Source organism: Xenopus tropicalis, chromosome 6 (assembly GCF_000004195.4).
Source record: "Xenopus tropicalis strain Nigerian chromosome 6, UCB_Xtro_10.0, whole genome shotgun sequence".
NCBI lineage: Eukaryota > Metazoa > Chordata > Amphibia > Anura > Pipidae > Xenopus > Xenopus tropicalis.
This window is the reverse complement of record NC_030682.2, coordinates 96,541,225-96,563,359: the sequence shown is the minus strand read 5'-3', so window position 1 is coordinate 96,563,359 and position 22,135 is coordinate 96,541,225. Positions and strand designations below refer to the sequence as shown.

At 35.8% G+C, this 22,135-nt stretch overlaps 1 protein-coding gene across 5 annotated transcripts in view; it reads left to right on the top strand.

The window, feature by feature from the left end:
• The window catches only part of carmil1 (capping protein regulator and myosin 1 linker 1), a 163,127-nt gene that overhangs the window by 8,208 nt on the left and 132,784 nt on the right, over positions 1–22,135 (top strand). For all 5 annotated transcript variants that reach the window (XM_031903488.1, XM_031903487.1, XM_018094821.2 and 2 more), the window contains exon 2: positions 990–1,087. In XM_031903488.1, the coding sequence (XP_031759348.1) occupies positions 990–1,087 (98 nt within the window). The remainder of the gene's footprint in view (positions 1–989; positions 1,088–22,135) is intronic.

Below are 22,135 nucleotides of genomic sequence, written 5' to 3'. Positions count from 1 at the left end.
TTTACTCATTAACAAGTGACCAGTAAATGATAACACCTAGATAATGCAGTACAGGTATGGGACTTGTTATCCAGAATGCTCAGGACCATGGTTTTCCAGATAAGGGATCTTTCCGTAATTTCGATCTCCATAACTTAAGTCTACTAAAAAACATTTTAATATTAAATAAACCCAATAGGGTTATTTTGTCTCCAATAAGGATTAATTACCGTATTTTTCGGACCATAAGACGCACCGGACCATAAGACGCACCAATTTTTTGGGAAGGGAAATGAAGAAAAAAAGATTCTGAAACAAAGTGTCCTAAAATATTTTATGTGCATTAAAACCCAACCTGTACCAGCAGCACCCAACATATTTCACCCACCTGTACCAGCAGCACCCAACATATTTCACCCAACATATTGCCCCCATCTGTACCAGCATATAGCCTACCGATATACTTTAAAAAAATGTTTTTACTTGCCCGTGTGGTCTCCGCAGGGCCCTCCTCTATTTACCGGCGCTTAGCTCTGGCGCATGCACAATGACGCGCATGCGTATGGGCATGCGCGTCATTGTGCATGCGCACAGCGCCATAGCTAAGCGCCGGCAAATAGAGGAGGGCCCTGCGGAGACCACACGGTCAAGTAAAAACATTTTTTTTAAGTATATCGGTAGGCTATATTCGGACCATAAGACGCAGGGACTTTTTCCCCCCACTTCTGGGGGAAAAAAAGTGCGTCTTATGGTCCGAAAAATACGGTATATCTTTGTTAGGATCACGTACAAGGTACTGTTTTATTATTACAGAGAAAAAGGGAATCATTTTTAAAAATTAGAATTATTTGCTTATAATGAAGTCTATGGGAGATGGCCGTTTCCGTAATTTGGAACTTTCTGGATAACAGGTTTCTGGATAAGGGATCCCATACCTGTACTTTATTACATGTTGTTAAAACAGCTGTTTTTATTTTAATGTTATTTCATGTTGTGCTTTCCTCTTGTAGAAAGCATCCGGGATGTAATTGGAAGAAAGATTAAGATTGCGGTGAGGAAGAAAGTGAAACTTGAGCTCAAGGGAGATAGAGTTGAAAATAAAGTTCTGGTAAGTATTATTAATTGCTTTACAAATGTAATTTTATTTCACTAATTTTAGTATTACATAAAAAATTAAACCTGCTTTTGGCAATTAGCCAGCTGTGCTTCAGTCACTTGTGTTATTTACAACATAGTATGGAATTAGGTTTTATATTCTGTTTGTGGTTGTTCATTCAGAAAGGAAAATACACTTCTATTAAGGAGAAGGCCGCCCGCAAGGGTATCATCAGATACACAATAAATGTGCAGATCTAATTACCACCTGAAATATTCTAACCTGTCTGATCGACTAAATGACAGATTGCCATGGTATGAAAATTATGGGGACGATAATTTGGAGCCCACACGCAATCCGAAAATTATATCTGTTTGTGTATAGCCAGCTGTAATCTGGAGGAAAAGTTTCAGTTGAACAAGTGCTACAAGCTACATCAAATAATGCGCATGGTGCTATGCATGCTATTTTTGCAGCACTTAATTCATGCTTTATAAACAGAGATGTCGGATATCATCACATGTTAAAAAAATTGAAAAATATTATTTGGCAAACTGTTCTTTATAATTCAGGTATTATGAAGAGCCTATAAAAAAATCAAAGTGTTAACAGTATCCCTTTAGCACAGACAAGAGAAGATCTATCTCTTTAAATGTGTCATTTTTAATTATAGCAATCTTCAAGAACACTGTATGTCCACTTAATTTCGTGGTAGGGTAGGTGGGGTGTAGGAAACTGCATCTGTTATGAGCGAAGAATATATTCATTATTCACTTTAATAAAGCTCATTGTCCTAAAGAAAAATACACATATGGTAATCAATCAATGAGATAGTCAACAGACAGATACTAATTGCTTATTTTATTAAAATATATATATAAGGTGTTTTGTAATCTATATAATTATTTTAAAAAAAATTCTCATGCTATTTTAGGGTTCATTAGACATTGATTGAAGATATGCAAACCCCTTCATAATTTTAAGTTGCTTTGAATGCATCTCTGAGCACTTGTGTTAGAATACAGTTAATTTTATTCAGCATATCCTTTGTTTTCTGTACTGCAGAGCACAACTAATGGTTAACGTTAGCATACGGGAAGCTTCCCCATGCCTACTGCATTCTGTGTGCTGCTTCCATTGTGGGGTGGCTTGTGTTCTGCAGGGTCTGTAGAGCCATTGCTTACCTCTAGTTCTGTAGCAGTTAATCTAGATAAAGGAGCTTCCTTGATGTCTCTATAAGGTCCGATTCATAATTGGCTTGATACTTTTACAGTGGAATCGAAAAACAGTGCGGAATACTAAAGCTTATTTCATTTCCCTACTGTGAAATTTTACGATTATGCAGTAGTGAATATCTTGCAGTTAAATAGCTTTCAAAACGCTGTAAGCCAGAAATGTAGCTTTTGGCAAGTTCTGAAAACTTACATTAAAAAACTTGAATTTAACATCAGTAAATATTAGCAATGCATTTTAATACTGGGGCCAGGATTACTACGACTTGGAAGGAATCTGGGAAAGGATCAGGTGTGTGAATTTTCTTTTCTAGGACTAAGATGTTCAGATTTTTCATATATGAGAATATGTTGTAGTATGCTTTAAGAACAAGAAAACCTGTTTTCTATTTTTTAATTAAATGATTAAGTTATTTAAATGGGAATCATTTTGAACTTCAATACATAACAAATATGCCTTTCTAGTTCGGAAGTACTATATACTAAATTGTTGATAAATTCAGGAGTCAAGGATGGTGATGCAGTTTGGATTCTGGTTGCTGCCCACACTAGAGCTCATTTAGAGTCTTCTCATTTGTATTGAGTAAGTGCAAATGTTTGGAATGTCTTCTGTGCAGCAGTGAGGCGTGTGTTTGGACATAATATTTGTAGGGACATGGGCAATAGGGAGGGGGACTAGGAAGCTTTGGTTGCTTTGCACTTTTTTCTGAGCTTTTTTTTTCAGTGTCTATGACCAAATCTGCCCCTATTATTCCCCATGGGAATCACAAAAAAGTATTATTATTGTTATTATGGTTGTTATTATATATATCTACTATTAATTCATAATAATATAGCGCTGGCATAATGTAGTAGCAGATACACTTTTGATGCAACTGATCACTGAAAACACACCTATACATCGGAAAACTATCCATGCTTACCTGCTCCTTCTTTGTTTGAGTCTGCAGCATCGGATTCTTTGCATAGTTCAGACGCCTCAGGGTCTGTATTGGTACATGTGGCTTAGGTTTAGAATTCATCATCTCTCTATTTCTGCCTAGTTAAAACAGAATTTTCTGTTTGTTAAGGCAGCAAAAACGCCAGGCAACCTTTACCTGATGTTTCAAAAGCATAATTTTTGGTTTCAGCTGAATACTAAATACTTCATGAAAGATTGGGTGGCGTACCAAACCTGTAGATTCAAATTACAGAAAAAAAAATGACATCAATTTGGAACAAAAATGTGTTGCAGTTAATTATGCAAAGTTGAAATAGCACATGATTCAGTTTGACTGAACTTTTGGGATTTGATTGTTCCTGCAAAAACTGACTGAATTCAAATTAAGGATTTGCATCCCTAATTTTTTTTTTTTTGCAGCCGGTGTTTCACCTATTTTTTTTTAAAAACTGCACCAGTACATCCATAATTAAGAATCTTGTGTAGAAAGATGGGTAGGTCTGAGCAGGTGCAAAAGAGATTAAAGAATTATTAAATAATAATGTTAAATTCTTTCCAAAAATCACAAATGTGGCAAATTAATATTTTTAATATTTTAACTGTAATCTATTAAATAAAGAGCAGTGTCATCTGAAGGTGTAATGTCTGTACATTACACCATGACAATTAAAGTGAACTGGTTAGGCTGAAAATGTATCTTGCTTGAAATACAGGTATGTTACCCATTACCCAGAATGCTTGGGACCTGGGGTCCGGATAAGGAATCTTTCAATAATTTGGATCTCCTACCTTAAGTCTACTAAAAAAATTATTTCAACATTAAATACACCCAATAGGATTGTTTTGGCTCCAATAAGGAATAATTATATCTTAGTTGGGATCAAGTAGACGGTACTGTTTTATTATTACAGAGAAAAAGAAAACCATTTTTAAAAATGTGAATAATTTGATTAAAATGGAGTCTATGGGAGATGGCCTTCCTGTAATTCAGAACTTTCTGGATAATGGGTTTCCACTTAAGTGGTCTGACACCTGTAATATGGTATACTCATACATCAGTGCTATTATCAATCTTTCCTTTAAATATTAATACAATTTTCATGGTTGTGCCATTATTAGATGTTTCACACAAGAACATGAGATTTCAAGGTTATGAGTTCCAGGTTGTTCCCTATAGACAATTTGGATGCAACTGGGAGAAACAAAGTGAAAACTACACACAGTTTGTTTTATGTATATATGAAAAGTTGTTGTAGTATGCAATACCCTATGGTTTAAGCCTCTGTTGTGTTACTAAGAAGTGAGAGGGAGAAAGGGGAATGTTACTGGAAGGGAAAATCATGATGGTACAAGGAAAATAAGCAAGTCCTAAAGGGAAATTGATATGGTTATGTGTCTCCACTTGTCAATTTTACTCCCACATTCCAGCCTTCTCGTGCTGTCCCTGAAGTACAATATGCTGTTTTGTGATACATTCTAAGCACTCCTCCACAGGTGTTATGAACTACAGCAGAAAAGCTTTGAAATGAATCATGAATTAATGCATGTGCTGGTAATAGAACTGTCACTTGTGTTGCTTAATTTGTACTGATGGTATTGCTTCTGGAAATCAGGCATGCACACTGTGTAAATGCTGTGCATAGTGATACCCTGCGTCTTTAACTCACTAGTTCAAGTTTATATTATTGTAAACAGATCATATTCTTGTTGTTAATAATTTTCCTAACCTCTGTGAAGGTATTATTATCTTACCTTGCTGCAGAGCAAGTGTTTCTGTTTTTTTGACTGCCACTTCAAACAGTGACCCTCGGAACACCCGCTACTTGCATCATGAATAATAGTTCGCATGTAAGTACATGTTTTTGGGTAAACAAATCTGTCTCCCCAGGCAAGTTGCTTCCAGCACAAATCTTATGAGAGAAATGCTAAGCAGCAATCATTTTAAAATTGGACAATGTACCCTTTAGGGTGCCTACATTACTGTCCATCAGCCAATCGGGTCATGACTATACCATTGAATGCATGGGGCCTGCGCATGTGCGCTAGTGCTTAAAGATTTTGCTTTCCTTTGTGAAATTTTTACCTGCTGGTGATCCCTGCTTATTGACATTGAGGAAGCATACATTTTAAGTGTAAATATCATTGGAACAATCAATTTTTGTTTTAAAGGAACAGTAACACCAAAAAATGAAAGAGCTTTAAAGTAATAAAAATATAATGCACTGCATTGGTAAAACTGGTGTGTTTGCTACAGTAACACTACTATAATTTATATAATAAGCTGCTGTGTAGCCCTGGGGGCAGCCATTCAAGCTGGAAAAAAGGAGAAAAGGCACAGGTTACATTGCAGATAACAGATAAGTTCTGTAGAATACAATAGTGTTTTATCTGTTATCTGCTATGTGCCTGTGCCTTTTCTCCTTTGAATGGCTGCCTCCATGGCTACATAGCAGCTTATTTATATAAATTATAGTAGACTTTCTGAAGTAAACACACAACTTTTACCAGTGCAGGGCAGCAGCACATTATATTTTAGTTACTTTTATACACTTTCATTTTTTGGTGTTACTGTTCCTTTAACTACTAGGAAAAGTTTTTCTTTTTCAAAGTGCTACCACTTTGGAAGGACTTTTCAAAAGGTGAACACCCAACATAAAGGGGCTGATTCACCAAAGGTCGATACCACTTATCGCATGTTTTTTCACATGCGTTAAGACGCATATCGCATGCACAAAAAAACACACGTTATTTACCTCACATTGCGTTAATTAGCGAATAAAATAATAACACATGATTCACAAACACATATGAAGTGTTAAACGCGCTAAAAATCGCATTAGTCTGTGTGACCTACTTGGGGCTTAAAGTTACTTAAAGAAAATTGTGGTTTGTGAGCTTTTGGCAACAAAACATAGGGGCTGATTTACTAACCCACGAATCTGAATCCGAAAAATTCCGATTGTAAAATTTTGCGACTTTTTCATATTTTTGCGATTTTTTCGTCGCCGTTACGACTTTTCGTAAATTGTCGCGACTTTTTCATAACCATTACAACTTGCACAAAAAGTCGTGACTTTTTCGTGGCCGTTACGATTTGCTCGTATCTTGTCGCGACTTTTTCGTATTGAGCGCTCGTAAGCGGCGGGCGAAACTTTCAGACTTAGCATGATTTTGGAAGCCTCCCATAGGACTCAATGGCACTCTGCAGCTCCAGCCTGGCCCAAGAAAAGTCACCATACTGAAGCTTGAATGAATCCGAATCTTTCGTACTCGAAAAAGTCGCGACTTTTCGTGCAAGTCGTAACGCTACGAAAAAGTCGCAACATTTTGCGAAAAAGTCGCAACAATTTTCTGAAAAATCGCAAAATACCGATCATTACGAAAAAAACGCATTCGGACGCATTCAGCCAGTTCGTACATTAGTAAATGTGCCCCATAGACTTTGCAGTGGAATTTTGTTGTAGTGTTGGCCCTAGAGTGATGCATCCTCCAGTTTTTAGGGAAATGGTAATTTTCAGAACAGTAGTTTTCCGAAAGTAATTGTTACATGCGTAATATCGTGTGCTAATATAGCATGTGGCTAAATATATTGCATGCAGCACAAAATAACGAACGTGACGGGAAATAACGCAAGAAAAACACTCATCGTAAGCTAAATAATACAAAGAACATTGCGTCTTAATTATGACGCCTGTCCTTTTAGTGAATTGAGCATTAAGTCGCAAAAAATAAGAAGCGATAAAATTTTTAACACATGCTATAAATAGCTCCAGTTTTATCCTTCTTTTAGTAAATCGGCCCCAAAAATCTGTATTATAAAAGTCCTTTTCAAACTTAACATAAAACCAAATTCTTTTTTTAGTAAAACATCTATACCTCTTATAAATGTATTATAAAATTTGACCTGTCAATCATATATTGCCTGCCCTGCCTCCTAGTTAAAACTAAGATGCTGTATAGCATTTAATAGGTTTCATGCATTTTTCACACACACGCACAGTTTTTTTATTAATAAGACAGGAAACAATTGATTCAAAGCAACACAGGTTCTAAGCTTATAAGAACCCTCTCAACCCACACCTAATCAATAAGAAAGAAGATGCTGCTGGGATTCTTGAGGCTTCTCACATTAGTAGCTAGTTCACACTTTTTATTCATTGACTTTTTTGCAATTAATGTTGAAATGCAGGTTGTCCTATGTTCATCATATTGCAGTGATTGTAAGTTGCTCTTATAGCTAATTTAGATTACAGGCTGCAGGAGTGCATCAATCACTTTCCACTTCTTTTATGTACTATTCTGTACATTTCAACCCTCTATATCAGTTTTGTATGATAGTCCTTATAATACTAGAGTTTTTACTGAATTATCTAGAAAAGCAGCTGGTGGAAATGTGAATTATTGTTGTCTATTATGTGAGTATTAGACAGTACAGTAATTTAAATTGGCTTCTATCTGCAACACAATGGGGTTGTCATACATTTATAAGGGGTTCTTTAATGCTTAGTAAATTAAACAGGATCATATTTAGCTGCAGTTCCTGTCATTTTACCTAAAATGATCCTGTAGTACAGACATAATGCAGGTATTTTTGTTAGTTGGGAGAAATGCTTAAATGGGCCTGTTTATGGTCTGTAGTATAGAAAAAAGATTGGTGCCAGTCCTAAATGTTAATACTCTTTCTGCATTTAGTGCAGGTGGCTATTCTCTTGGAAAAACAGATCAATTTTGCACACACACATACATATATATATATATATATATATATATTTTACATACATATATATATATAGTGGATAAAGTAGCCCCTACTTTAATTTATAAACATATTATTAGTCACTGAGGAGTTACAATATGTGACCATATAATACCACGAGACTGCAGGCCTTTATAGAAATAATTAGGGGGTACATTATGTATTATAATCTACAGTTTTTGTGCAGTGTCTTACTCCCTAAAAATCTCTGGCTTTTCTCTATGTTGTACAAAATGCCAAATTTTGTACAAGTGCAGTCTCCAGCTTATAAACGGCGCATACTGACTGTATGCATACATACTGTAGGAACATGCCAATTATAAGGATATATTTTACAGTTTGGTCCCATAGGGAAATGACCAAACTGTAGGTTATAATAGGTTAGGTTATAATATATATATATATATATATATATATATATAACTCCAGTGACTATGAAAAAACAAGACTTTGTTAAGAGTGAGAGGTTTAAAACAAAGTCTTGTTTACTCTCCTAAATACTCTTGAAACTATTGGTGATACAATATTTTTTATTTATCTGTAACCTTGTCACGAGGTTGCCAAGATAATATTGCATTAAAAAAGGAACTTGAAACTAAAAGTCTGATAATCACTGCTGAGCAGGGTTTTGCAGATTTTGTTGGTATATAAATACCTTAATAGCTCAAACACTAGATATACTATGGGCTATAAAGTTTTAAGACAAACAACTTTTGACAATAATAGAATTCAAAACACAAACTGTAACTGCAGGCTACATAGTGATGTGAATCGCTGTGTTATATTCAGGATTTCAGGACAGGCAATAAAAAATGGTAATTTGCTGCTCAAGCACAAAGTTAACATTTTTTTCCAAAACAATAAAATTGTTTTTAGGCAAGCAATATATTCATATATTTTGTAACGTATGTGCATATGTTTACAAGATTACCACTGCTGAACTCCTATGTGTCTCCAGTTAGCAGTGCTGCAAATTTAGTGAGCAATTTAGATAAAGTGTATATTATTGTTCTTGGTTTTATGGAAAATTAAGAGCCTGAAAATATATTCTAAGAAGCAAGACTAAGCAGAATCAAATACCCTTTATCTAAATTAGTGCAATCTACTTATTACTTGTAGTTGACTGATTATTTCTAATACAGAATATTTGAGAGCTGTATTATTATAAAAAAGTGGTTGTCATACAGTAAAGTTTATGGAGCCCTTGAGTAGATTTGAGGGTCCAAAAAAAATTATTTGGTGAGACACATCTGGCTGTTGGTCTCTAGTTGCACATCTATGATCTAAATGGCTTATTAAAATCTACTACACCGCTGCCTGGACATGCATATGGCTTTTTCTGTTGTAGAAAGGAAACTGAAACAACTCACTTGAACATATGGAAATTGAATGTTCTATGCAAGTATACAAAACTGCAACTGGCATCTAAAACAAGACTTTTTTTTCTAAAAGTGTACTACTTTATGCAATATAACATAGTTTTAGGAAAAAATAAGCATGTTATCTCAGACACTGAATGATAATTAGAGTTAAAAAAATAGGTGTTTTCCTTTAGCTTTTGCTATGCCATGACCTTTAAAGGAGAATGAAAGGCTAATAAAGAGTTAATCTCAAGCTGCAGGCATACCTTCAGTTGTCTCAATAGTGCCCTTAAGTCTCCCCATATTTCTCCCGTTCAGATGATCAGAAGCCAAACAGGAAGAAAAAACGCTGAGCTGTGTAAAGAAAGTTCCCAGAATGCCTCGCTCCTGCACAGACACCCAGACCAAGTGAACATGCTCAGTTAGTTAGACTATGAGTCAGCTTCCTGCTGATAAGCATGTCTATTGCTGGTCTTTTTATCAGAATAGACTAGAATATGCCTTTATTGTATATTATCACTAAACCCTAAAAACCTTTGCAAATAAAAATTCACTTGAAGCAGCTGGAGTTAGGCTCTACTGACCTATAGATGGTTCTTGGTAGTAAATGGCATGCTATTACACCTGCAAGCATATAAAGGCTTGGTTAAAAATATAAATACCTTGGTTAAAGTACATAGTAGAAAGTACAAGTCAGCATTTCTACTAATACTTGTTTTTGTACAGTGTCCACATGAGCTTATTATGCCTTTCATTTGTGGAAAAAATATAACTTGGCAATTTCAAGCACCCCAAAATATATTTGCAGCATTAAACACTTGTTGCCCTTTCATTATGCCTACAAGAGCTACAGTCGGGGCTTTTTGTGGCTAAACCTGTCTTAGATGGTGTTCTTCAACACCTCATGGCAGCTGAATATCAGGAATACAAAGCAGCTTTGCAGTCAATTGATTTGCTGTTTAACTCACACATTACTTGGTAGCATTTTTTTAAAACATAATTTTAACTTTTTAGAATGTTCAAAGAAAAGTAATAAGACTATATAACTAGATACCGTTTCAGATTTCAACAAACTTTTTAGGTTAAAAAAAAAAAGCAAAAACAGGTACATTTTCCTTTTAGGTTTTTTTTTAATGTGTTGAAAATAACTTTTCTTTTGTAAAATATACTTAAATTTTGTGCTGGTCTGTCTTGAAGAAACAACTGTTCATAGTACATAAAATGACTGATTTATTATTTCTTGGCAAGGTACAAAGAACATGTATGTAGTGCTGGCATTACATGCCAGTTCTGCATATACAGATGCAGCCACCAAGTGTTCACATTTTGGGGCACATTCATTGACGAATGAGTACGAATGAATCCGAATACAAAAAAATCGCATGCCGTATTCATTTAAGCTTCGGTATCATGACTTTCCTTTGGCCAGGTTGGAGCTGCAGAGTGCCATTGCGTCCTTTGGGAGGCTTCCAAAATCATGCACAGATGGATCAAAGTCAGAAAGGTTTTCCCGACGTTTACGATTTAGTGACTTTCGGATCGCCAATACGATATTATCGTGACTAATACGATTTTTTGCGGAAGCATTTTCATGACATTTCCGATCATCAGAAACTATCGTATCTAATCCGAATTTTACCCATTTCGGGATTCAAGCTCGTACTTTGATGAATCTGCCCCGTTGTCTCACCATGTCCAGGCACCATTTTTTTGTGTTTATTTTTCAGTGCAGTGTTTGAATGTGGCAATCTGGAATGAATTTTTGCTCACATGTAGTGAGTCTGTTTTTTCTCATTGTCCTGAAGGCAGTCTGATAAATAATTTGTGATGCTCTATGAATACTTTGTCAATGACAAAGAAGCTGTTTTTTTTTTTGTTTTTTTTTGGGAAGAAGCTGTTTTGCATTTAAAAGTCTTGTTGCATGTAAGCATACACTTTTTAAACATATAAACCCAAAACACTAAGAGAGGCAGGTTATTATTTCCTTTCTTAATGTAATTTAAAAAGACCAATACAAGCAAGACATTTCCTAGTTATCAGCAGTAAAGGAGCAGGATATATACCTGATCACTGTGGATTCGTATTGAAGTAAATTGCGTATCTAAAAATGTCCAATTGAACTTAACTGGATATTTTATTACCCTTTCTTGTTAGATTAAGCTTCATGTGTAATGTTCTGATCAATCCTTTATTGTTTGTGTGTACTAACAAAACCTTTGTACTGTAAGTGCCAAAATATAAAAAATGCTTGAATGGAGAAGTGTAATAATACCATAACCCAATACATACCAATAATTAGACCCATCTAGTTAACACTGCTTAACAGTTATTTTATTGCTTAGTGCTTTTAATTTATAACTGGCAGTTATGGAAGAGAGATGTGGTTTCTGGTTAATTCTGTCTTTCTGAAATACTGAAATGCATGTGTTTTTTTTTTCCAACCTAGCAGGAAGAAATTTTACTTTTGAAAGGATTCCTTGTTAGGATTTAGTGCTGTACAGTAGTGAAGTAGTAAAGTACAGTAAAGTACAGAATACAATTTCAGCCAGGTAGAGACATGCCTCCTCAAGGCTATTCACACACAGGCATTCAGAAACTATTGAGGCAAGTTAAACAGAACATTTATTTATGTTCCTAGCAATCTTCCTAGATTAGGAAAATGTTCTTGTAGGGCCTCCTGATCTAGAGCTTGACCCAGACCCAGAACAGTGCTGCACCACACCCCTAGCATTAGTACAATTTGGATGTCTAAAGGCATGTCCAAATTGTATTATATATGACCAGTTGGGCAATGGGTCAGTCAGTAGGTTAAATGAGAAACTGACCCCTGTTCTGCAACCTTTGATGCCTCTGCCTTATATATGTAAAGATATTTAATTTCAAATATTTGTCACAGGTGGAACAGGTACATATAATCTATTACAAAAATACTGTATAGTTCTTCAACGCAAACAGCAGATATATGTCTAGCAGAGGCTCTTGTATTTTATTTATTTGTTAGGTCTCCCTATACATTTGTAAGAATCCTTACAGTTGCCTGTCACTGATCCATCATTGCCTCAATGGCCACTTGACAACTCAAGGTTAGGATCTGAAAGCAGTATCAGTGCTCCTTTATTCTTGTCATTGATTTACACTTTTGGCATTGATATAATAATTCCCATTGTCACTGAAATACAGTGTTTGACTCATCGTGAACCCTTCTTTCAGTTTTTAAAAAAAAAAAAAAAAAAGACAAACTCAGATCCTTTTAGAGCACCTTTAACTCAGCTCTGGGCTTGTTCTAGCGTGTACTCCCATAATTTAGTAGCCGAGCCACACTTGAAAAATGTGTGGTTTCAGGAGATGAATAGAGTGGTTGGCACAAATCCAAAGACCTAGCTGAGCATTGCTTTCTCTTTGTTCATAGACAGCATTTCTCCTTGTCTTATTTGCTTATGGTTCCCAAATGCATTGAAATGCATCAATACATGCTGGCAGTGGTATGTTGTTTTCCTCTAAAGATTGGAATAGCAGCTATATGAACAACAAAAAAACAAAAAAATAAATAAATAAAATGTGTGTGTGGCATTGTTTTAAGAGGTCTAATTGAGGACATTATCGTAAGACTAATGAATGGAGAGAGTAAAACCAGGCATATAGCTGGGGTTTATCTAATGAGAAGGCCCTACGGGTGACGTTTACAAAGTGAAAGTGGTTTATAGTTCTTTTTTATTTTATATCGCACCTAGGTCTATTTTTGCTATTTTATAAATCCTTCATCAAAACCTTCTGCTGGTATTGAATAAATAGTTTGATTGTAAGCCCCTGCTGGGCAGGGACCGCCCGCCTACTGTGTCTCTAACAATATGACACTAATCTCTGTATACCTATGCGTTTTTTATTTATTTTAGTGTATTGTTATACAGGTATAGGACCCATTATCCAGAATGCTCGGGACCAAGGCTATTCCGGATAAGGGGTCTTTCCGTAGTTTGTATCTCCATACCTTAAGTCTACTAAAAAATCAATAAACCACTAATCAAACCCAATAGGAGTTTTCTGCCCCCAATAAGGATTAATTATATCTTAGCTGGGATCAAGTGTCAAGTACTGGTTTATTATCACAGAGAAAAAAGAAATCAAGTTTAAAAATCTGAATTATTTGATTAAAATTGAGTCTGTGGGAGACAGGCTTTCCGTAATTTCTGAGCTTTCTGGATAATGGGTTTTTGGATAAGGGACCCCATACCTGTATAAATAAAGTTATTGTAGTTACTACATATTATTCTCGTTTATGTATATACTGCATGTCTGCACATTATAAGGAAACATTTCTTTTGGGGTATGTGAGAAATCCTTTCCAGTTCTTACAGGAGTTGCTGTATATTCCCACCTATTCATGCATTATATCCATGTGAGTATGTGTAGAAAGCATTGTAACAGGCTTTAATCAGTGGGGCCAGTTGTATGAATTAAGACTCTGTTAGTGGCCTCCTTTCCCAGAGCATAAACAGGAAGAACTGGCTCAAGCATCAGACTATCCTGTAATGTCTGGCAGAGCCTGAGCGGGTTGCTTCAATAGGCCTTTTCTTTATTTCTCTTTTTTAGTGTTTCTTATTCATAACCAATGGCAACAGAAATGACTATAAATGTGCAAAGCAATGAAGACAGACAATGTCACGTAATACCTTCAGAACTGAATGTGTTCTACTGAAAAAAAGCTGTATTTTCTTAAATTAACTCTGATCAAACAAGGAAGGTATTAACCTGTTGTTAAAAAAAAAATAGTTCTGTCAGAGTTGACCATGTGACTGTATCAGAATAAACCTATTAACCCGAACTCCTGGTTTTGTAACTATTAAGACTTTTTTGTGGTTTCTGCACTGGAATAACATCCAATACATTTCTACCACTGTAGAAAAAATACCCTTCTGTTTTGTGTATGGTGGTTCATATTTGTATCGCTATCGCTAACTCATTTTAAAGTAACCACAATTACATGGTAGCCTTATTCAGAAAGATTGTGTAAGTCATTAAGAGAGTAATAACTAGAGAGTAATCTCTCTCCTGAGGGAGCAATATGCAATTCAGTAAAGGGAAGCATTTGCTGCACTGTTGTGTCTCATTGCTAGAAAACAGTACTACTGAAAAACAAATATGGTTAGTATACACTAAAATGCACCAGCCTAAAGTTTCAAAATCACTATAATAGTACTGATTCAGGCCTTTTGAGTTGTGCACAGGAAGCAGCAAGATTGTGCCCCTTAGTTCTTACTTGGGAAGCAGGTGCGCCAGCATGCTGCTTTCAACTGCATTAACAAGCCAATGCATTTCTTGCACAATAAGATTTACCTTGCCAACAGAAGATTTTTAGCCAGATATCTATTGATACAGCCATTGGGAAGGACCCATACATGGACTGATAGAATTCCAACTTGTTCTGAAGAGACTTTGGGGGCATCTAAGCCTGTTAGCACTGACCTCATCTAGTTCAGTCTACTGCATGTGAATTAAAGTGTACATAAATGGTACATTATAATTTAATATAAAATTCCCCAGAGTGCTATTATAATCACATTTGCAATATAGATTAGTTTTTTTATTTAAATATATTAAGCACTGAAAAGCTGGTCTTTTGTGACTTTTCCCCAAAGCAGAGTGCATTAATATGATGGCTAGTTGTATGTTGTATTCTAGCACTGCTACTGGGGAATACAAGCATTTAGGACACATGTTGTAGTGGGAATTTTTACAAGATGCAATATATATTTAAAGCTTGTGTAATTTACAAAAGTGGAAGACATATAAAGTAAAAATTAATATTCTGCACAGTCCAACTTTAAATTTATAAATTTAAAAAATTGTCTCTGAACTCTCTACCACCTCACATAGAACATTAACATTTGGTTAAATGCTTTTATGCAATACACTGAGAAACCAAGCCATATTGTGCCCTGTTAGCAGCACATTGCTATAGAATATGAACAGAGTGGTTATTAGCTGCATTTGTTTTATTGGGCACTGTACAGTGGTCATTAATATATAATGAATGGGAATATATTACTTTGTATTGCTATGTACACCTATATTACCAAAAGTGTCCAGGCACCTACCAGTGGGCCATTTTGTTCTGAAAATAAGGGTATTAATATGATCTTTATGCTCCCTTTGCTGCTTTAACAGTGTATTCTGGGAAGGTTTTCCACTAGACATGAGCCTAGTGGGCTGTGAGCCACTTTCTTATAAAAGAAGTATTGGGGAGCAACACAAGCATGGAAAAAAGTTCCTGGGGTTGCAAATACATAGTAACATAGTAAGTTGGGTTGAAAAAAGACATACGTCCATCAAGTTCAACCATAATGCCTATATATAACCTGCCTAACTACTAGTTGATCCAGAGGAAGGCAAAAAAACCCCATCTGAAGCCTCTCTAATTTGCCGCAGAGGGGAAAAAATTCCTTCCTGACTCCAAGATGGCAATCGGACCAGTCCCTGGATCAACTAGTACTAAGAGCTATCTCCCATAACCCTGTATTCCCTCACTTGCTAAGAATCCATCCAGCCCCTTCTTAAAGTTATATAATGTATCAGCCAGCACGACTGATTCGGGGAGGGAATTCCACAACTTCACAGCTCTCACTGTAAAAAATCCTTTCCGAATATTTAAATGGAACCTCCCTTCTTCTAAACGGAGTGGGTGCCCTCGTGTCCGTTGGAAGGACCTACTGGTAAATAAAACATTAGAAAGGTTATTATATGATCCCTTTATATATTTATACATAGTTATCATGTCACCTCTTAAGCGCCTCTTCTCCAGTGTAAACAGACCCAACTTGGCCAGTCTTTCTTCATAACTGAGACTTTCCATACCCTTTACCAGCTTAGTTGCCCTTTTCTGGACCCTCTCTAACTCAATAATGTCCCGTTTGAGCACTGGAGACCAAAACTGAACAGCATATTCTAGATGGGGCCTTACCAGCGCTCTGTAAAGGGGAAGAATAACCCCCTCCTCCCGTGAATCTATACCCCTTTTAATACAGCTCAAAACCTTGTTTGCCCTTGCAGCTGCTGCCTGGCATTGCTTGCTACAGCCAAGTTTATTATCTACAAGGACTCCAAGGTCCTTCTCCATTATGGATTTGCCTAGTGCAGTCCCATTAAGGGTATACGGGGCTTGCATATTTTTACATCCCAGGTGCATGACCTTACATTTATCTACATTTATCCACATTAAATCTCATCTGCCACTTAGCTGCCCAGAGCTATAATGGGCTATTTGGTAGCCCATATGTGGACTGGTAGCCTATAGAAGGCTCTCTTTGGCTATACACTGGCTTTTTATGCAATCAAAACTTACCTTCTAACCAGAAATTTAAAAAAGAGCACCTACTTTGAGGCCACTGGGAGCAACCTCCAAATGGTTGGTGAGCAACATGTTGCTCACAAACTAAATTAAAATAGTTCTTTGGGGATCTCTTTGATAATGATACCTGCCCTCATGCAAAAGAATGAAGGGGCCTTTCCTATAATGATGCCACAAAGTAGGAAGCACTGAATTGCAAGAATGTCATTGTACAGTGTAGCAGTAAGTTTTTTGGGTTTTTTTTCTTGAACCAGGGGTGCTAGCCCCACATCCTTATTACTTTTTAGTGAACCAGTCTTCATTACACATTCAACCAAGTAGTGTTCACCATCTACCAAACCCAGACATTGTGTCCAGTTGAAAAGACATTTTAAAATTCAGCAGTGACATTTCTGGTACTCAGCAGTTGGTGTTCGAAATGAGGAAGTCATTTTAGAAACGTGAAATGTGTCCATATGCTTTTGAACATATCGTGTGTCCTGATACTTTTGGTCATAAAGTGTTGTGTCCAAAAACATATCTGTATTAATTAATGTAGTACGTTAAGGCTCTATTAATTGACTGCAATATAATGTGCCATATTTGAAGAGCAACTAAAGGCCAAGATTTGCTGTTTGTAGTTAGCAATTCTCCCTTTGTTTTGAAAACAAACTGTTTTAGTTCATCAGTGGGTGGGTGGCATTGCAACAATAAATAGTTCACAGAGATTAGCATTCCCTCCCTCTAACAATCACTAGTGCACTATTTTTGTGCCAAAATATTTCAGTAAAAAATATATCTACAAATGAAATATACAGATTATGTAAAATCTAGTTGAGAAAGATGCCATATATAAATGGGTTCAATTTCACTTTATATTCCTATAAATGCTTGGTAAAACATGTACTGAGTAAATAAACTATGTCCCCAGTGGCCGCATTTTTCTTTTTAGACCACAGTCTAAAAATTCTGTTGGGGGGGGGTGTGCCCAGGTTTCCAAACTCTTGCCTCAGGAGGACACAAAGGAAATTCCTAACTTGGTAACGTACATAGGGTTTCTCTGTGTTTTATTCCCTTTTATTTTATTTACTGTTTGCTTTGTATGTGTATGTCTCTTTTTATTATATCTTTGTATATGCACTGTTTACTTTTGTAATATTAAATATAAAATTTACGTCCTTGGCTCTAAAACTCACATGCTTGTATGAATGCTTGGGCCTAATGTATGAACCTCTTGTCTGTAAGTGTAGAGGGAAAGTTGTCTGTGTAAATGCTAATAACTAGTTGACTGCTAGCAGGAGAGTGTGTTTGACTGTAATTTAACCCTTTGGCTAGTTGAGTGCTTGTTGAATTAGTAGAAGCTAACTACAGTAAGAGAGAGAGTGTGATACATTTGTGTATTGGGAAATAGTACCTGTTGTAGAGAGCAGGGAGATATTCAGATTATGTTTCTGTCGCCTGTTAATGAGATGGTGGCGACGAATAGTAATTTGGGACAGTGGTGTGTTTACCAAGTGGTACAACTACATCAGTTTAACTGTAATGAAACATGTTGTTCCCAGCAATAAAAAGGGAACAGTCCAATGGCATTATTTGTAAATCAAATTTAAACATTCACAATAAATTGAATAAACCCAATAGGATTGTTTTGCCTCCAATAATGATTAATTATACCTTAGTTGCGATCAAGTACAAGGTTCTGTTTTATTATTACAGAGAAAAAGGAAATCATTTTCAAAAATTAGAATTATTTGCTTATAATGGAGTCTATGGGAGATGGCCTTTCCATAATTCGGAACTTTCTGGATAACGTGTTTCTGGGTAAGGGATCCAATACCTGTAAATATTATGTTTAAATACCTTGTCTTTTCTTTAATCATAAAAACTAGGGATTTGGTAATACTCAATGTTTATTATGTTCAGACATAAGCTTTCTACTTGTTAATGATTGTGATACTGCCAAAGAAAACAAGCAAGCCAGACTATTACATGTGCTGGATATTGTTTAGTAACAATAGCACCAATATTGGCTGGCAAGATAAATGTGAATAAAGCACTCTGCTGAATGAGTCATTTTAATGGAAAAAGAGGAAGCATCTGGAAATAAATATCCTTTCTATTTTATACATACAAGCACATGCTAGAATAACTGTTTGCATTTAGGGCAGTGTCCCATGCAGTTTTGTTTCTTTGAGTATAGGTGAGTGGCAATGGCAACTGTTAGTGATACTAATATCAGCTTTTACAGGGATATGTTAGTATAATTTTAATAAAATCTTGCTGATACCAATACCCACCAAAGTCCTAGGTCTGAGCTGCAGCAACCATAGCTAAAGAATTGTTTCTGGTTAGTAACAGGTTGAAGCTTGTGTAGCTTTAACATATCCTGCCAGTGCCAGCAAGCTTTTTATGGTGATACTAACTGGATCTGGAAGATCTCTATGACTTTAAGGAGAAAGCATTACACCATTTTGTTTTTAATACAGGTATGGGGCCTGTTACAAGAATAATCTGGGTTTTCTGTATAAGGGGGCTTTCCGTAATTCGGATCTCCTACCTTAAAGGAGAAGGAAAGGCTAAGTCACTTGGGGGTGCCAAAATGTTAGGCCTGGTCTGGGCTGGTGCCCCTGTTAGGAGAAAAAAGCACCAGCCCAGGGTACCTGTAGGAAGCGCTTCCTCCTTCCTTTTACTTCTTCTGGCGAAATCCGTGGGCCGGCGCATGTGCATTAGAGTGAAAAGCCGACTTTCTTGTTTAAGTTCGGCTTTTCACTCTACTGCGCATGCGCATGCAAGCGAATAGGAAGTAGGAAGCGCTTGCTGCTACCCCGGGCTGGTGCTGTTCTCTCCGTACAGGGGCACCAGCCCGGGGTAAAAGGTAAGCGATCTAAGTCACTTGGGGGTGCCTAACATTTTGGCACCCCCAAGTGACTTAGCCTTTCCTTCTCCTTTAAGTCTGCTAATACAATTATTTAAACAGTAATTAAACCCAAAAGGATTGTTTTGGCTCCAATAAGGATTAATTATATCTTAGCTGGAATCAAGAACAAGCTGCTGTTTTATTATTAGAAAGTAAAAGGAAATAATTTTTAAAAATGTGAATTATATGATTAAAATAGAGTCTATGGGAGATGGTCTTTCCGTAATTTTGACCTTTTTGGATAATGGGTTTCCGGAAAAGGGGTCCCACACCTGTACAAACCCCCTGATTCACTAACACTTCTAATCAGTGGTTAATGATCACCTATCTTTAAAAAGCTATAACTTGAAGTTATACCAAGCTTGTCTTTAACAGGGAATCTCTTCTGACAATTGATGTAATGTTTCTTTTAAAAAGACCATGATAGTGACAAAATACCAACTATTAGACATTATTCTAAGCTTTCACCTGAATTATAGCTGAGAGCATTTACTGTAACAGGATACCCAGTACAGATGGAATATTTCCCCAAGGCGAACAAATATATTATTGTGTGTGAGTTGTTAATGGTTATTTATCACATTAGAGTGGACAGGGTTAAAGGCTTCAAGATACACAAGTAGATATCATGTATATGTAAAATCAATAAAGGTCTCTTTCTTGTCTGATTTGTAATATTATTTTTTAACCATTTTAATTTATTTTAATTATAAAGACATATGCATTATGATTTTTTAATTTTGCTTGAATTCTATTTGTTTTTAACTTGCTTTTTTTTTTCTGAGGTGTCATTCCCACAGCAGTTTTAGCAGTCTGTATGTTCATAGGTTAAAAGCTTCCATTAATACTATAAAAACAAAATTCAGATTTTTTTTTTTTGATAAACAGCAACATTGAATTGTCCTGCATTCAGCATACTATAAAGTGTAGTTGTCCTTTGCTTGTGGTTGAACACAGAATGTGAAAGAGAAAGCAGCAGAGTAACTGAATACTGGGGGCTAATGTTGTGTAAATTGAGATCCCACTAAGAGAATAAAACTGGGTTACTGGATACTAGGAATTGCTTACAGTAAAAGGGCCTCTACATAGATAATGTGACAGAATAGCGCAAGCCAAGATTTAGGAGGGTAACTAAAACCAGTGATAATAGCACTGTCCAGACTTCATCATAGTATGTCATTGCTGAAACAGATTTTTTTTCAAATTGTATGTATGCAGTTTAAAATGTGTGTGTGTGTTTATATATATATATATATATATATATATATATATATATATATATATATATATATATATATATATATATATATACAGTCCACAAAATGTTATATATAATATATATATATATATATATATATATATATAATATATCTTTACCAATGTATACATAAAAAAAGCTTTCAGTTTCCACAATGCTGGCAATAGCATCATTTTATTATATATATGTATGTATGTGTAAATTAATATAATACTAACATGTCTGGGTGCCACTGATATACAGGTATAGGACCCTCTATCCAGAATGCTCGGGACCAAGGGTATTCCGGATAAGGGGTCTTTCCATAATTTGCATCTCCATACCTTAAACCTACTAAAAAAATCAATAAAACATTAATTAAACCCAATAGGATTGTTTTGCCTCCAATAAGGATTATTTATATCTTATTTGGGATCATGTACAAGGTACTGTTTTGTTATTACAGAGAAAAAGGAAATCAGTTTTAAAATTCTGAATTATTTGATTAAAATGGAGTCTATGGGAGACAAGCTTTCTGTGATTCGGAGCCTTCTGGATAACGGGTTTCCGGATAAGGGATCCCATACCTGTACTACTGAATATCTATTTAAGAATTAAAATGTTATACGTTTTTCGCACAAAGAAGCGTTTAAAGGAGAGTTCCTGAGTTGTGGTGATTTCTATGTTATGCATTCAATAGTCCCACAAAGTACAGCACTCAACAGGTTTTTTCAGCACACCAAAAGTGTTTTTTATTGGTTTTGTACTATGTGACACACAAAGATTGGTAGCAACTACAGAATGCCTCTGCTCGGTCCAGTCCATACACAATAAGTACTTGGTGAGATGAAATTCTGCCCAAAAACTGAATAGAATTCACAGAACAACCACTCTTCTCTGCTGTAATGAACCGACACTTTGGAACCATATACAGGTATAGAACCCATTATCCAGAATGCTTGGGACCAAGGGTATTCTGGATAAGGAGTCCTTCTGTTATTTAGATCTTCATACCTTAAATCTACTAAAAATTCAATAAAACATGAATTAAACCCAATAGGATTGTTTTGCATCCAATAAGGATTAATGATATCTTAGTTGGCATTTAATACAAGGTACTGTTTTATTATTACAGAGAAAAAGAAGAAATCAGTTTTAAAAATCTACATTATTTCATTAAAATGGAGTCTATGGGAGATGGCCATAATTTGGAGCTTTCTGGATAACGGGTTTCTGGATAACGGATCCCATACCTGTAATGTGATATTCACATGGATACTGTATGTTTTGCTG